At 40.4% G+C, this 16,611-nt stretch overlaps 1 protein-coding gene across 6 annotated transcripts in view; it reads left to right on the top strand.

Annotated features, from left to right (window-relative positions):
• Nucleotides 1-3,883, top strand: part of PLD5 (phospholipase D family member 5) — a 457,751-nt gene extending 453,868 nt beyond the window's left edge. For 3 of the 6 annotated variants that reach the window (XM_073216684.1, XM_037022713.2, XM_073216685.1), the window contains one exon: nucleotides 1,891-3,883. In XM_073216684.1, the coding sequence (XP_073072785.1) occupies nucleotides 1,891-1,953 (63 nt within the window). In that variant the 3' untranslated portion in view covers nucleotides 1,954-3,883. The remainder of the gene's footprint in view (nucleotides 1-1,890) is intronic. The other 3 variants (XR_005062463.2, XM_073216683.1, XM_037022712.2) reach the window with 2 other exon arrangements.
• Nucleotides 3,884-16,611: the final 12,728 nt, after the last annotated feature.

Here is a 16,611-nt window from a genome sequence, read left to right as displayed (position 1 = left end):
TTTAGATTTCTGTGCTACTGACATTATTAACCTAGTACCTTATTTATTCTCAAGGATTGCTTTTAAACAGTGATTCACTATCTGAGCATACTTCTGCCCACTGTGGAGTACAGTAGAACCTTCTGATGGGCCTTCCAGTTGGAAACTTGCAATGAGTGTCAATGCTTTGCATAGAGCCTTCCCTTCTCCCAAGCCACACAACTTTGATCCCCACCCCCCACAAATCAAGTAATTGACACACACTGTTAAAAATCAATTCTGTTGGCTTCCACTGCCCTGCCACTGGACATTGGCCACTGGTATATTGAATAATTGATCACAGCTTGCCAAACCACTTCAAGAAAGTGGAACATTCTAGATAATATCCATGCTCTGTAAATGCCATGCTTTGGGTACTGAAAACAATGGAAGTGAGGCACACTGACAATGTCCCCAGTATCTTTAAGGACCTTGTAAAGAGGTGCTTTGTGGACTTCCAGAGTCTCAGAGAATGTAGAAGGAAAACTAGCACCTTAACAAAGTCAAAGCACACCCAGAAAAAGAAACAAAAGAGCTGTGAGGAGACTTTATGTCTGTGTAGCTCTGAGCACCTTTTTTCTGTTCCAGCTGTGTCTGTGCTGTCATCTCATTTCTGAACTGTTTTCTGGTGAGGGGGGTCTGATCACATTTCTGGTTGGCCTTACCCTTTGACAATGTGTTCCATCACTGTGGTTGCCGGTTTGTGAAAAGTGCCTCGCTGAACCCGGGGCGGAGAGAAGCTCATTTCCCACCAGCCTGTGGCTATTCTCAAGTGACTGATTCATTCTGAGTCTTCTGTTTGTTTTTAGAAACTTTTGTGGAACTAAATTCAGGGGGGAAATAAATAAAAGGACTGTAAGAATGTCTTGATACGATCAGACCCAGGGTCTGTCTTTCTCAGGAATTCTATCCACCTTCTTGTCATGTATGACCACTCGTGTGACTTTCTCTCTCCAGAATTCATTCCATTAGTTCTAACGTTGAAGGAATGTAAAAAGCCTTCACTCACGATGGAAGAATTATCTTTTCTAATGAAAGATGCCTCACTATTGGCTATTCTAAACTCAGTCCCTTATAAGCAGCCCTGGGTAGTGTGGATGAATGTTGGAATCTTTGGTTTTCTGCACTTATTCTCAATGTCCTGGTGCACTTTGCCATAAATCTTCTGAAGGAGAAATAATTGTGATAATGTCATTTGGTCTAAGGTAGATTGGATAATTTCATCCATACTCAGCATTTGTCCATTGACTATGAGGTAGCTTCTTTGCTTTTCCTTTTATATGTTGGGAAACGAATAGCTGTTTATCATTTTTACCTTATTGATTTAAATTGCTTTTTAATAGCCATGAATTAACCCCAGTTCATAGTCTACCCTCCCCATTTGAGAGAATTCCCATCTTTGGGCTGAATTATGAAGATAATTGCTTTTTATGGTGACTACGTATGCCTCAGAAGTTTCTTAAAATAGTAAAAAGTGAATTTAGTTTTTGACCCATCAGTCATCTTGTACTTACAGAGTTCTAAAAAGGTCACTGACCCCTTCTGCTTCTTTGGGCAATTGGCTGAAAAGAAATGAGATTTTATAGGCTTTTATGCATTTTCTTTTATGTTCAACTACCAAACTTCTAATTGTGTTGCAAAGGATATCTTGAATTTAATGTTCCTTAATGTAATTAGGGTAAAGTTGTACCTGGACATATCTATATTATTGACCTTAAGATCCCTAAATACATTGTTGTGATAAAGGGCTGAATCTAAGGGCATCATTAAAATTCTCAAACCTCTCTTATAACCAAATGCTCAATTCTTTAATAAGTAAATTTTATATGGCTTTTTCATTCTGTGAGATGAGGCATTTATTTTTCTCCTCAGCTTGATCTCAGAAACAAGCCAGTCTCCCATCAGTATCCAAGCTGCACTCTAAAGGATGGATAAGGTAAATGCAGCTAGCCCCATGGCCTGTGGTCCCAACATTTTGTATATTTGCCCAAGAGGCATCTCTGTAACCTATTCTTGTCTCTCTAAAAAAAAAAGTTTGTTTTGATTATTTATTGGTTTTATAAATGACCATTTTTTAGTGAAGACCACCACAGTATTCAGGTTGTACTCTCTGACCCAGGGACCGACAAACATTTGTGCACATGAACTCCCCTACCTCCTGTACTTACCCACCATACTCTAATCTTTCTAGGCTGCCCATAGTTGAACACACCTGGTGTCTGCTCAATAAATCCATCCTGAGTCTCAGGTTGAGAAGATGCCTTGAAAGCCATCCAAGTCAACTCCTCCAAATGCACGAATTGCCCTCCTCCTGGACCACTCAGAAGTTGGGGACCTGCTCAAGCCAAATGTATTTAGAGTGCTTAGTACAATATCTTTCACAAGACCCACAGAGAATACAAATTTATTGATTTTCTAAAGTAATTTGGATTTGAGACAGTCTTATCTCTCAAAGAATGAACATGGTGTAAGTATAAAATAGGTACCCTTTGTATACAGTGACAAAATCTGAAGATGCAGACTTTTTTTAAATTGATGTTCATACAATAAAATGCACAAATCCTAGAGTACACCTCGATACATTTTTGACAGGTGGACCATACTTTTTTTTAAAGCTGCCATTTGAGAATTTAGCAAAGGTTGGTAAATGAAGCCAACTTACTGAATTTGCAATAGTCAACAATAATTTGATTTTTATCAGCAGTTTCTGAATCCTGTAATTTCATTTTTTTTAATTGGCCTGACCATCTGAGAGATAATCATGTGCAGAGTCCAGTTAAATCATAGAGTGAAGATCATTTATGATTTATTTTTATTTCATATGAGACAAATTAGTAAAGAAAAAGTTCTCCTTTTTTTAAAATGGACATCTGACTCTCAAACCCATTCTTTTTGGCCTCAGACGTGTTGAAAGTTCTTAATTCCCTTATGAACTCTACCACCTCCCATGGGTGAAGAATTCTGAGGAATGGCTGAAAAATTCTGAGCTCTTTGTAAGGCATGATCATGGATAAACCTGGTCTCCAATTTAGTGTCCCCACATGGGTATACAACACTTCATAGGGGCATGACCTCAATTTCCAGAATTAAAAATATTGAAATTATATTGAAAAGACCATTCAGAAAATATGATCCAAAACCATTCATGTGATTTAGAGCTTAATTTACAATTCCATTTACTTTTACTGAAAAGTGGAGACCATCTGATTTTCAGAAAGCACATGTTATTAAAGGCAAAATCCCCCCCCAAAAAAGTGTAAGTAAAAGAAAGGCAGCACCATAGTCCCAGGGAAGTTATGGTATTGATGGAATACTCTGATAATCCTCCATGAGAAAGTGTCATTGAGAAACAAAAGCTATATGTCCCCAGCAGTAAAGCTGTATATCATTATCCATATTTCCTGGGTGGATTTATGGTTTTCCTGAAGTCCTGGAAAGACCACACCCATAGCTGCTGCATGAACAGAACCATGTTTCTGTCCCGTGAATTCTCCACGCTGGCCACAGCTAAGTGAACTAAGCTTATAACTTGGTTATAAGAGGGTGGTGGCCTAGGAAAGAACTTGACCTGACAGTCTTGCCTGACACCTGGCCCCACCATAGCAGAGCTCCCCTCCAGGGAGTGATAGGAAGTAAATAAGGAGCAGTAAGCACCCGAAATAGACCGAGAGAGGACTAAGGCATGCTCCTGTGCCACCTTAGAGCAGTTGAAACAATTAGAGTTCTCACTGACTCACCATGTCTGCTCTAAGGTTACTGGAGTAATAATGGTTGATTCCTGAACATCAGGGCTGTTTTTTGTAGTTACTACTCTACTTTCTTCTCTCTCCGTTTTTGTGTATTGACATAAATAAACTCACCTTAATTGATATAATCTGCCTGCCTGTCTATTCTTTGCGGTCCAGAGGGGCCTAATGTACTAAGGTTAAAGCTCTCCTCATTTCCAAGTAGCTGGAAGGGAGCGAGGAAATAGAAGAGGCACCGCAGCACACCATGTTTTGATTAGACGTGGGTTCACAGTGGATATCTTCCTGGAAAATCACCTGGGTCCGCTCCATACATGTCAACTGTCAAATCAATGGTAACTATATCTCCTAGACTCCTGCAGATGAATTCAAAGCACTGAGAATGCAAATGAAAAATCCACTTAGGAGGTGACTTCATGATAGGCACAGAGATGTTTAGAACTGAAAGAAAAATTAGAATTCTTAAAGCCCAAACCTACCCTTTTGTGTGTGTGTGTGTGTGTGTGTGTGTGTGGTATAACTGTTATGTCACATATAAGTTTTAATATTATAATGGAATCTGGCTGGTGATTAGTTTGTGACTTTGGTCATAATAATGTGCTGTGTTTGTTCAGTATTTTTGCTCAGAATCTCCAAGTGCTTTGCAGAAAAGATTTTACTCATCTTTATAATACCACTTTCATAAAAGGATATCTGAATGGAGATACAAGTGAGAGAAGATATGAGGTAAGAATGCAAAAACCTTCCCTTTTTTTATACGAGGAAAATGAGTCATAGAATACACATTGAGTTAAGTAGAGGCATATGTGTTTAAATTTAGAAATTGTTTTTAAATATATATTCTAATGATTGGCTTAAGAAATGCAAAAGTTGCTAGTAATATGCTGAATATTTGGGGCAAGTGCAATTTACAAGGGCAAATTACAGGTGTTTGTAGAAGACAGAAGTGAAATGACTCCTAAAAAGTCTGACAAAGGAAGACAGGTCTCTAAGATGCCACAGGAAATGTTGGAGGAGGTGGGGGTTTGGGGGTGGTGATCAAGGCAGGTGAGCCTGGCATCTCTCCCTACTAAATTTGGGTAGGGATTAATAATATCAGGAGAAAGTCTGTGATTGTGTATTCTGTTTGACATGTGAACTTCTTGTGAGCATTCATTCAAAAAGGAAAAGAATGCTATAAAAACTATTTAATCTATGGTTTGAAAACAAAATTCTTGTTTGAACTTTGTCACTCAGCCATTTAGTTTGTGGGATATATAAAAAGAATGTGGGAGATAGATTCAGGTCTAAGGTCTGCTGACAGTCAATTATCGCTAAATTGAAGATAGTCTATGTCATGCCACAGTGGGATGGTCCAATGTGTGTGTCACTATGACTAGGTGATGGACCCTAGTTATTCAATGAAGCATTAATGTGGGAGTTGTTAGGTACCATATGGATGTGATTCTAATTTATAATCAGTTTTCTTCAAGAAAAGAAAATTATTCTAGATAATCTGGATGGGTCTGGTTCAATCAGTTGGCCTCACAAGCATAATCGAAGCTTTCCTGAAAGGGAAGATATTCCACCTATGGAAGAAATTCCACCTACAGACTGCCACATCAACTCCTGCCCACAGTCCAGGTTGCCCTTCCTGACAGCCTGCCCTTGGATTTTAGACTTGCCTACCCAGTGTCAGTCCTTTGAGGTGAATCTATGTGTGTCCGTCTGTCTGTCTTGTTCTAGTTCAATGTTAGAACTCTGACTGATAAACACAGCAATCAACAATCCCAAAATCTTAGTGACTTAAAACCACAAGGTTTACTTTTTGCTCACAATACATCTACATCATGTGTCAGCAAGAGTACTCTGCTCACCGTGGCCACTCAGGGACCTAAGTTGCCAGAGCAAATATTGATGGTCACTATGTGAGAGGCAAAGCAGATTGCTGGGGGGCGGGGGGTCTTACATCAGCAAGCAACTCAACCATCTGGCCAGAAAGATGCTCATGCCAGCATTTCTGGAAAGGTGGAAAATCAAAAATATTTAATGAAGAATATTAATGACTAATATAGTTAATTAGGAAAATACAAACTTATCAATGAGCTTCTTATTTTGGATGAGGACAAATTCATGAAGCTACAAAGTAAGAATGTTCAAGAAGGATAAAGAATGCAAGGATTCTAGGATCAGAATGACTGAGAAAGGAGGAAGGGAACTAAAGCAGGACACCCTAAGCTCTGGTGTCGGTAACCAGAGAAAAGGCTAAGCTCTTAAAATGTACTCAGAGATGTCGAACCAGCTGACCTAATGCTTAGGTTAGGCAAGGGCAAAATAATTAGGGATGTAAGCAGTCCAAATGGCTTTATTTGATGTGGTCCTGGGATCTAGGTATCTATCTAGGTGAATGTCATTGCCTGTCATCATCCAAACTAAGAGAGCATAACTAAGAGAAGAATGTTCTCGGATGAGCTCTGTGAGTGTATTGACAGTTTTCCAACACAAGGAGCCTGTTTGAGAACTTCACCAACTCATCTCTTGACCTGTGGGGGTGTTTCTCTTCATTGTGGTGGTTTATTGTTCACTATCTTTCTCTCATTTTCTTCATGAAATAAAACCATCTGTTTTTTTTTACATATGTGTTTCCTTCCTCTTTTACACAAATAATGTATTCCTAACTCATATATTACCAATGTCTTTTAAAATTACATCCCAGGAAGCAAAGGTCCTTTTAACAGGATGTCATATATTCCCTAAAACACTTCTATTTTACTCCCTTCACCTTGGTTTTAAGAAATAAAAATACAACTAATGAATTGTATTTTATATGTGAAATAACACATGGGGGAGAACCAGTCAAGGCATCTAATGTGCTGAGCACCAATTCTCTGCAATACTGGAGCCAGTGCTGTGGGACAGACAGTAATTAATATTCCTGCCTGAGGGAATTCTATAATCTTGTATAGAAAGGAAATCCAAAGATGGGGTCCATCCATTTTGAGCAAATAACCTTTAGACATCTGCCTGTCACAATGACCCCACCAATCTCCTCAGCAGAAGTGTAATTAAAAACATGTCAATCCACAAGTAGTGATTTTACAGCATCTTACTACACTGATGAACAGTGACTGTGAAAGGGTATGTGGGGGGGACTTGGTGAAGGGGGCAGCCTAGTCAACATAATGTTCTTCATGTAATTGTAGATTAATGATACCAAAAAAAAACCCATGTCAATCCAGGTATGTTTCCCCAGAGACCCACTGTGAGGTGGAGCAGCCATGGGAAAGGAAGAGCATCAAGCCTCCCCACACACCCAAAAGCCCAGCTGGACTGTCCCCCACAACCATCTCACTTGTCCTCCCATCATGAGCAGCGGCACACTGAGTCCACCCTAGACCACAGGCAAGAGGGCCATCTCTTATACTGAAATTTTAACACAATACAATAACCCACTAAAATCATCTGCTTTTTGCTCTCACTATGCAACAGCAATTCTAAACAATGTCACTGACAACATACTCCTCCTGGAGGAAAACATTTTATTGGTCTAAGTTCTAACCACCTAGGGCAGATGGCGTCCACTGCCCGGCCCTTGGTTTACTACTGCTAATGAGTGACACTCTCTTTAATTTCTGGTAAAGAGTAGAAAAAAAGTAATTTTAATTGCCACTAATTCCAAGCAGAAACTGCATTTATTCATGTAGTCAAAAAACACTTAATAATCCTGTAACATAATCCAAGTTCTATGCTGAGCACAGGGCATACCACAATGAATAAGAGTTTCTCTTCTCACAAGAGAGCAGATTCTTCCCCAGTCTAGCCTGGGAGAGCCTCAGGTCCAATCCTAGGTGGCAGCCTCCTGAGACACCTGGGGCTGTTTGTTACACAGCAAGAGATGAGCTATATGATACACAAATGAAACATAAAAAATCTCCACCCTCTGTGTCCACCCCAGGCCACCCCAATCTTCTCTCAATTTGAATCATATTTTCAAAGTTAAAGGCCCAGTGAATTTTGAACTATTTGTCCTTTTGCCTCATGGAGGTCCACCACACCCAGGCTAGCACATGGAGAACCTTGAAACTTAAGAGCATCAGAACTTCTGCATTTATTTGATGACTATTCACTATTGTGCTACTATCATTTACTGCTATTATAACTTAGAGCTGAAGCATCTTTTCCTCTGCTTTCATGAGTGTCTGAAAGTTATGTGCTGAATATTTACTGATTCCATTGGGATCTTGGAGAACAGTGAATCATAGTCTTATCTATAAACACTAAGGTGAGGACTTTGGCCTGGAAAAAATTTTAAGACCTCAACATTGCAAAAAGTGCAGTGACTAAGATGTGAGAAATTAACTATGAGCATTTTGAAAAGAAAATTGGTAAGGATCCTCCAAGGTGCAGAAGAGGGTGTGAAGCAAATTGATGCAGGGAAGCCTGAGCCAGATCCCAGCTCACATTTTCTTCCTCTAGTTAGAAGCTAACTCTCACCCCAATTTTGCCTGTGTTTAAGTAGAAATATATGTTGTCTGGACCTCTCTTTTTATTATTTTATAATATTCAATGGAGATTCCTAAATTTAAAAAATTAGCTTGTGAACTAGATTTGGAATTGGATTTTTGCCTAGTATTTATTCCCCCTCCTGCCTGATGCTGATAAGTAGCTAGCTGAGTAGTTACCCAGTGGCACTTACATAGTTGGGACTGCATTTAACATAAACTATACATCATATTCAAAAATGAAGATGCAAATTGCTGTGAAAGGTCCTGTGATTCCAGCAGGTAAATCTCAAGTATCTGTGTCTGTTTTCTCTAAAGGAAAATTTAAGGAAAATAGTTTTCTGGATAAACTACAGATCCAGGCTAAGAGTCTTCAGAGGAAGCAGCAACTAAGTCACAACACCAGTTCCTTCCCTTCCCTTCCATCTTGGGTAGAGGGTAGAAGGAGCGGTCTTCTCTGAACAGCATGCCCCAGAGAACCGTGATCCCACTCTTAGTGAGGATGGTGTGCCCAGGTACCTCAGAGACAATGTCAGTCTTGCAGATCATCATGTCCACAGCACTCAGCACACAGGTGGCTCATAGTTGGCATGTAATAAGCTGTTGTTGAATGAACCAGTGAACTGATGAATTAGACATCAGAAATTAGATATTATGAAGCTGTTCTGTTTTCCTCCTCATTATTTTGAATCATTTGCATACTGGAAGTATCCCTCTGTAATCTTCCAATGAGTCATGTGATGGCACCCCTGACATACTGTTTCTTCATCCCCAGAATATCTTCTCTAGATCCTGCAGGACACATGCCAGGCCTGCACATCTCTGCACTGGCTTAGTCTCAGTGTGTGTCTTGGATATTTAAGCATCTTCCATAGTTGAGCTGCATCACATGCTTAGTCTTCATACTCAACCCAGGCATGGGAAGTGCCCTGCAGGATCTAGAGAAGATTGGTTAGCACATTGCTTTCATCTAGAGAAGTTTGGTTAACACATTGCTTTCAAGATCATTTAAAGAGACATGCCTACATAATAACTGTTCATAAATGAAACTGCCTCTTAAGCCATAGTATGTTTGTGGCTGATCCATCTACATGCACTAGGGGAGAGCCTTTTGGGATTCTAGACATTGCTGAATAACTAAGGTTTGAAAACCCCAAAGCAGTGCCACTGCACAGGCCTTGATAAAGACCAGGAGTTACTCTTGCAAATGACACCTCCCTGGGGGATGCAGGAAGTTTCCACAATTGCATGCAGTATCTACAGAGCTTCCTGCACTGGCTTAGTCTTAGTGGGTGTCTTGGATATCTAAGTATCTTCCATAGTTGAGCTGCATCACATGCTTAGTCTTCATACTCAACCCAGGCCTGGGATTTGCCCTGCAGGATCTAGTGAAGATATTTTGGGGAGGAAGAAACAGTATGTCAGGGATGTCATCCCATGACTTATTGGAAGATTACAGAGGGATACTTACAGTATGCAAATGGATTCAAAATAATGAGGAGAAAAACAGAACAGCTTCATAATATCTAATTTCTGATGTCTAATTTACAATTGGGGTTTTCCATATGCTGAAATATATTATACAATAATTATGTGTTTTCCTTATCTATTTGAAATGTTCATTATGTCAAAGCTTTATACAAATGCTGAGGTAGTACACATAATTTAGTATGATGTTGATATGCTGTATTTTTCCTTAACTTTGATTTTTAAAGAACACTACATTTTTACACTATGACAAACCATAACACTATTTTTGTGTCATGCAGAAACTGGGCCAGTATTTCACACGTTGTTTTAATAGCCTAGTATATAATAGCTGCTAAAATCTATTATTGGATATGTTCTGATGTTTTTAGAAATGTGTTTCAAAAAGATTTCCATTTGCTTCTCTAAGGAGCTGAAATGTTTCTTATCATAGCAATACTTTCATAATAAAGCACCTGGACACCTAGCTCTTCTATTGCAAGAGACCCCGTTGGAAGCAAGTTTTCCAAAGAGTAGGGACATAAGTTAAAGTAACCTAAGCTCCCATAACAGAAAACCAAGAATATTCTCTGCAGCTTTAACATAGTATAGATGTATTTCTTGAGCAATGACAATTTGATGCTGGTGTTTTGTGGGGCCCCACTCTGCCTCCTTTGGGCCCTTGGGGTCATCTCCAGGTTCCCAGAAGACAGAGAAGACAATTCACCTACAGAGGAGTTGGACCTGGATGAGGCACAGGTTGTGGTGGTGTGGCCCTGTCTGACTTAAAATTCTGGTCTAATTGTATGCCCAGGAGGGAAAGGAAATGGATTTGGTGCACTAGCAGGTTCTGTCTCACTGAGTGACAGCAATAGCTGAATATGTCCCATAATTCAGAAGGAGGAACCCAGATTGGGAAGGAGAGACACGTCTTTCTGTCATAGCAGTAGGCTGTCCTAGCTGGCTGCTGTTTGAATTCCAATTCCGTGGACTAAAAATTATGATGGGTTGGTGGATCATATGGACTTTTAAAAAATTGTCATAAAATTTACCATTTTAACCCTTTTTAAGTATTCTGTTCAGTGTATACTTATTTTGGTGAAACCATCACCACCATCCATCTCCAAAACTTTTCCACCATCTGCAATTGAAACTTTCTAACCATTAAATGACAACTCCCCATTCACTCCACACCCTGGCCCCTGGTACTCCTATAATCCTGTCTTTATGAGTTCGCTACTCTAGGAACCTTGCAGAAGTAGCATCATGAAGTATTTGTCCTTTTTTGTCTGGCTTATTTCACTGAGCATCATGCTCCACATGCACTTGTAAATAACCTATTGCTCCATTGTCCCTCTGACCCAGAGTCAAACTGAGGGTAAGTCCACAGTCCCTGGAATTCCAAGTCTGCCCAAGTCTTCTGACCTCACTGCCAGGAGTTAGGATCTGCTATGGGGAATTGTATCCCCGCAAAATTCATATGTTGAAGCCTTAACAGCTGCCATGTGACTATATTGGAAATAGGGCCTTTAAGGAGGTGATTGAGGTTAAATGAGGTCATAAAGGTAAGATCCTGATCCTATAAAACTGAGATCCGTATAAAAGAGGGAGAGACACCAGTGTAGGCTGTCCCCACCATGTGAAGGTGGCTGTCTATAAACCAGGAAGAGAGCTCTCACCAGGAACCAAACTGGCCAACACCTTGATATTAGACTTCCCAGCCTCCAAAATTATGAGAAAATAAATTTCTATTGTTTAAGCTACCCTATATGTGGTATTTTGTTATGGCAGCCTGAGCTGACTAAGACAATGTCGAACTACAAATTAAAAGGAAGAGTCCTCACTTCTGATACCAACTACAAGTTCACGGGTTCCAAAAACCACCTCAGTTTCAGTCATTAGCTAGAGGGACTCACAAATCTCACCAAAATTGTTATACTCACAATTATAGTTTATTTGAAGGAAAAGATGTGAATTAAAATCAGCCAAAGGCAGAAACAGAAGGCAGAGTCTGGGAGTGGTCCGCATTCAAGCTTCCATTGTCCTTGAGACATTTCACCCTCCTGGCATTGACATGTGACAGTATGGATATAGTATTACCAACCAGGAAGCTCACCTGAGCTTCAGTGTCCAGAGATTTTACTGCCTTGTGAGTCAGTCCCCACCAAGGGTGACGGGTGGATCTGATCGGCAAATCCTGAAGATCAGCACAAGGACCTAAGGATGGAGAACTGCAGTGTTTTCTGGGAGTACAGAAAGCCCATGTGTCCTCTGGCTCCATCTGTGTTCCTTCTGACACACATAAATGATTGTGAGCCAACAGTGTGTCCTCTGTTCCCTGTGAGTATGTTTACCCAAATGAAGACAGCTGATAGGACAAAGAATTCCAAGCCAGCCAATAGCCTTGTTGATAGGATGCCAAAGATTATCCTTGTCTTCTACATGCTAACTCACTTTACAGATGGAGCACAGAGACTTGTTTTGCTTGGCCATACTATATTTCTGTAACCTGAGGGAAGCAGAAAGTTGAAACTCTAGGAACAAAAACGAGCAGACCTGTACTTCACTCAGATATCCCTACCATTCCAAACCCCAGAAGCAAAGGCACCTTTCTTCTTGAAAAAGGGCCATAGATCTTCCCTGCCCCCATTCCCTCACAAGGAGAAATTTCAGGGACCAAGAAGTGGGGGGGCCACTGGTGTGTCCTTCTCCAAAATCTAACACTTCTAAATCCTCCCCAATTTCAACCTTATGTAAGTCATTCTTACTCCCCAATTTCAAGCAAAATGGACAATCATTTGTTCAGTTTTGTGGCTGTTTTTATAAGGTATGTTTAGAGAAGAAAAACCCCACTCATCTTAGACCATGTGAAGATGTGGACCAATTATTTTTAACCAACATCCAACAGGTACTGAGAACATAAAATGAGTCATTGCTAGCCCATGTGGACCACATGTACATCACTTTACATGAATCGTATCCTCTAACTCATGACAACACTGTGAGATGAATATTATCATCACTATTACTGACGAGGAATTTGGGAATCAGTGGGTCTTATTAACCTTCCAAGGCCATTTCCACCTAGCTATACTGGGGCAGAATCAGTGCTCAGATTCAGCTCTGGCTGCAAACCTTTGGATGTGTACACACTGTGTGCTTGATCCATATTGTAACAGGTGCCTGTCCAGGGTAGTAGTGGTAAGGAGTAAGAACTAAATGAAATGCAGCCTCTACCCTTTGGGAATGATGATCTAGTAAGAGCAACCCAGGCAGATACCAGTAAACATAATTAAAGGTACCCATAAACATTTTTATGAGCACTCCCTCTTTGCTAAATTTGGGATACTGCAATGATTCAACTAGATTCAACTGGAGTCACTCAAAATCAATTTGGTGAGATGAAAACAGCAGGGGTCAGAAGGCCACCCTATCCATTCGCAGGGTCCCCTGGTCAGTATTGGAGAGGGAGCTGGGTGAGAGGAACAACAGAGAAGAGAAGGTGTTTAAATGGAACTTTGCAAGAGGCTGGCAAATGCAGAGGAGAAAGTCTCTGACCCCAGATAAAGTGCATAACCAATGTCCTGAGTAGGGATGAGCAAAATCCCGTAAGGAGAACAGCGACCTGTCATATGGGAAGTGTTAATGGAGATGTTCACCTGAAGGTCATAAGACCCAGAGGGTCCTGATTACTGCCTTCAAATGTTTGTAGATATTTTAGGTGAAAAGGAATTTACCCTTAATGTGTTTGGAACTAGGGTTGGAGAGATGTTACAAAGTGACAGATCTTAGCTGACCAGTGATTAGACCTTCCAAGGAAATTCAGAATTTAAAAGGTACCATTCTAAGAGATTTTCAGGCATAGTAAGAACTGACAGAGACAGTGTCATAAGAAGGCCCTTGTTACTCAGTGTGTGGCATGTAGACCAGGAAACCTGCTAGAAAGGCAGAAACTCAGGCCCCCCATCAGCCTACTGAGTCAGAATCTGCACATAAACAACATCCACCAGCGGTCTGAGGGCATGTTAGCTTAAGAAGCATTGTTGTGAATGAATGATCTTTGAAGTTCCCAAACCTAGGATTTTGTGTTGCAGGAAGTGAAACTGGAAAGGGAGACTGGAATTAAATCCAAAGAATCTTGACTCCAATTTTAACGAGTAAGGAATTTTTAAGGCATCATGAAGGAAATCTTCAACTCATTTTTCTGGTGAAGGAACAGGTCATGATCAGATAATAAACCATTTGCCACCTGAGTGTATAGTGAGATTATGTTGTCAGCAAAAGAATTACTTGCATTCTTTCTACATTTTCTGCTTTATTGAGCTAGATGGACACATAGTACTGTATAAGCTTAAGGTATATAGCCTAATGACTTGACTTACCTATATTGTGAAATCATTACAATAAGTTTAGTTAACATCCATCACCTCAGATAGATTTTTTAAAAAAGAAAGTAAAAGTTTTTTTCCTTGTGATGAGAACCCACAGGATTTACTCTCATAACTTTCAAATATAACATACAGCAGCGTTAACAGTCATATTTGCATTCTTACAGTTTCCAAGACATGAATGGTCTTACAGATAACCTGCTGGTGAGTGTCTAGAAAGCCTGATAGCAGGTGGTTCTATTTCTCAATGGTACAGACCTTGATTCCCTAGCACAATATTCCAAGCCGCCCCACTGAGAGGCATCACTGTAGCTCCCAGCTGAAAATCCATTCAGATCTGGAAGGACATACATCGAGCTCTCAGCAGTCAGGATTAAAAAGAATGGAGAAGAGAGGAGCATTTATTTTTTCTTACACACCCTGTATTATTTGGCTTATTGTAACAAGTATGTATGATACCCAACCCCGCCACTACCATAAAAGTTATAAACAAAAACCCCAAATCTATAAGATGCTGATTCAAGAGAAGGAAGTGCCCACTATGAACTGGGACCTTTTTGTCTGACATTCTCCATCACCAGCAACCCAGATTATTCATGGCTATTCTGCTGAAAGATTTTAATCTCCACTGTTCAACAGTGTGTAACAGCTGTTTGCTTATAACAGATTGACTAGAAGACAAATGAGGGAAGAAAACTGGCTGTCAGGGCAAATTCCTACAAGAAATGCCCTTTCCTGACCATCACTTGTATGTACCCTTTATGGGGTCGGCCCCCTAGCACATGTGTACAGAGAGGCACGTGTACTTTGTTTTAAGTCCTCCAGAAGGTTGGGTCTCATAGGTGCACCAATATTCAACACTGGGAAAAGAAGCCTAAAAATACCACTGCAACTCCTTTTATGTCTTGCAAAGTATTTTTGCACATTGGATCTCAGTTGCTCTCACAGAAATCTATGGTATATCTGTAAAGGCAGATATTATTCTTAGCATTATCATTACAGCTTTGTAGATTGAGACCAGGGATCTCAGAGAGATTAATTAAGGAGAAGAAGGGAACATTTTTATACCACTATCCACTCCTGAGCAAATCATACACAAACATACTCATTTTGAAACAACAGAATAATGATCTCATAATTTATTTCTCTACAAACTAATCCCATGATACAAAGTACAGCTGCTACTCTCTGTTAAGCATGCATGCATGGCAGACACCACACATGCTCATCACTGCTGTTGCTTAGGCATTATTATCCCCACTTGAGAAATAAAGGCTCAGAGCAGTTAAACACTGTGCTGTGGCTACAGTTTTTTTCTTTTATTGAGATATAACATGGTCACCATTTTCAATACTGGATTCAGATCCAGCTTTAACTTCCAAGCCCATGTCTTGCCCTCTGAGTACTGGAAGAGTCTAGCATTACAAGAGGAGACATCTGCCCTGGGTGCTGCCCCATGTCCATCCAGGCTTCAGTGAGACTGTACTGTCCCACCCTCCATTGTCTCAGAGTTCATCCTTTGAATAGAACCTCTCAGTTTCTATCTTGCCAAGTCACAAACAGCTGGTATCAAAATCGTTTCTTTCCAAACCACAAAATGGGTTCCTAAAGTGGAATTCAAATAGTCTTGCTATATACTACCTTGATATTTTTTTTCTAATCATCACCCATCCCACCTACTCACTGAACTCTTGGCTGCATCAATATTCATTATGTTCGAGGAAAAAATTAGACAAGATGTCTAATTAGACAAGATGTCTCGCCTGATCACCAGCAAAGATGGGTGAGACAAAGGTCATTAGGGCCGGCAGACGGACATTTAAGGGCACTTGGCTCCTATACCCAGAGTTCCTGCTCTGACAATGGCAAACAATGCTGTTGGGTCTGTGTGAGCCCAAGACAGTGTCCACAAAGGGAACGTGTGCTCGGTGAGACAGATTCTGAATGAACTCTGCTAGTATTGATCAAGGCTGTCCCTGAAAATCCTTTATTTGGGAAATGGGAATTGAGGAGACCCTTCCACCTACTCCTCCCATGATTATCCTTCCCTTCAAAAACACACAGCCTGCCGAATTGGGGGACTTTTGGTGAATTTTAAGAAGGAGATCTAGAAAACCCCAAATATCCAACTACAGAGCTGATGAAGCCCAGCAGGACATCACTCTGCGGTTGTTCAGGGAGGGAGCCCATTAAGTCACCAAATTAAGCAACAGTATTGAAAAAGACTTGTACTTGTGAAGCAGAGCCCCGAAACCAGACAGGCATTACATTACATGGAAAGAGCAGGGACAGAGAGCCAAGGATTCTTGGTGGAAGCTGACTGTGGTCTCTGCTTTCACAGCTGGCCATGAATTCTTCTGGAGCCTCAATTACATCATTTGCAGAGAGAGAACAATGCCTGGATTGCCTTGGCATTGACTTCTTATGTAATCAAATGAAATAATACATTTGGAAGTATGTGTAATATCATACACAAACGTTGCTTATCATTAAACTGGAAAAAGGCATGCA

The sequence above is a fragment of the Manis javanica genome, chromosome 11 (assembly GCF_040802235.1).
Source record: "Manis javanica isolate MJ-LG chromosome 11, MJ_LKY, whole genome shotgun sequence".
Classification (NCBI taxonomy): domain Eukaryota; kingdom Metazoa; phylum Chordata; class Mammalia; order Pholidota; family Manidae; genus Manis; species Manis javanica.
Note: the sequence above shows the minus strand (reverse complement) of the source record. Positions and strands in the feature narration are given on the sequence as shown.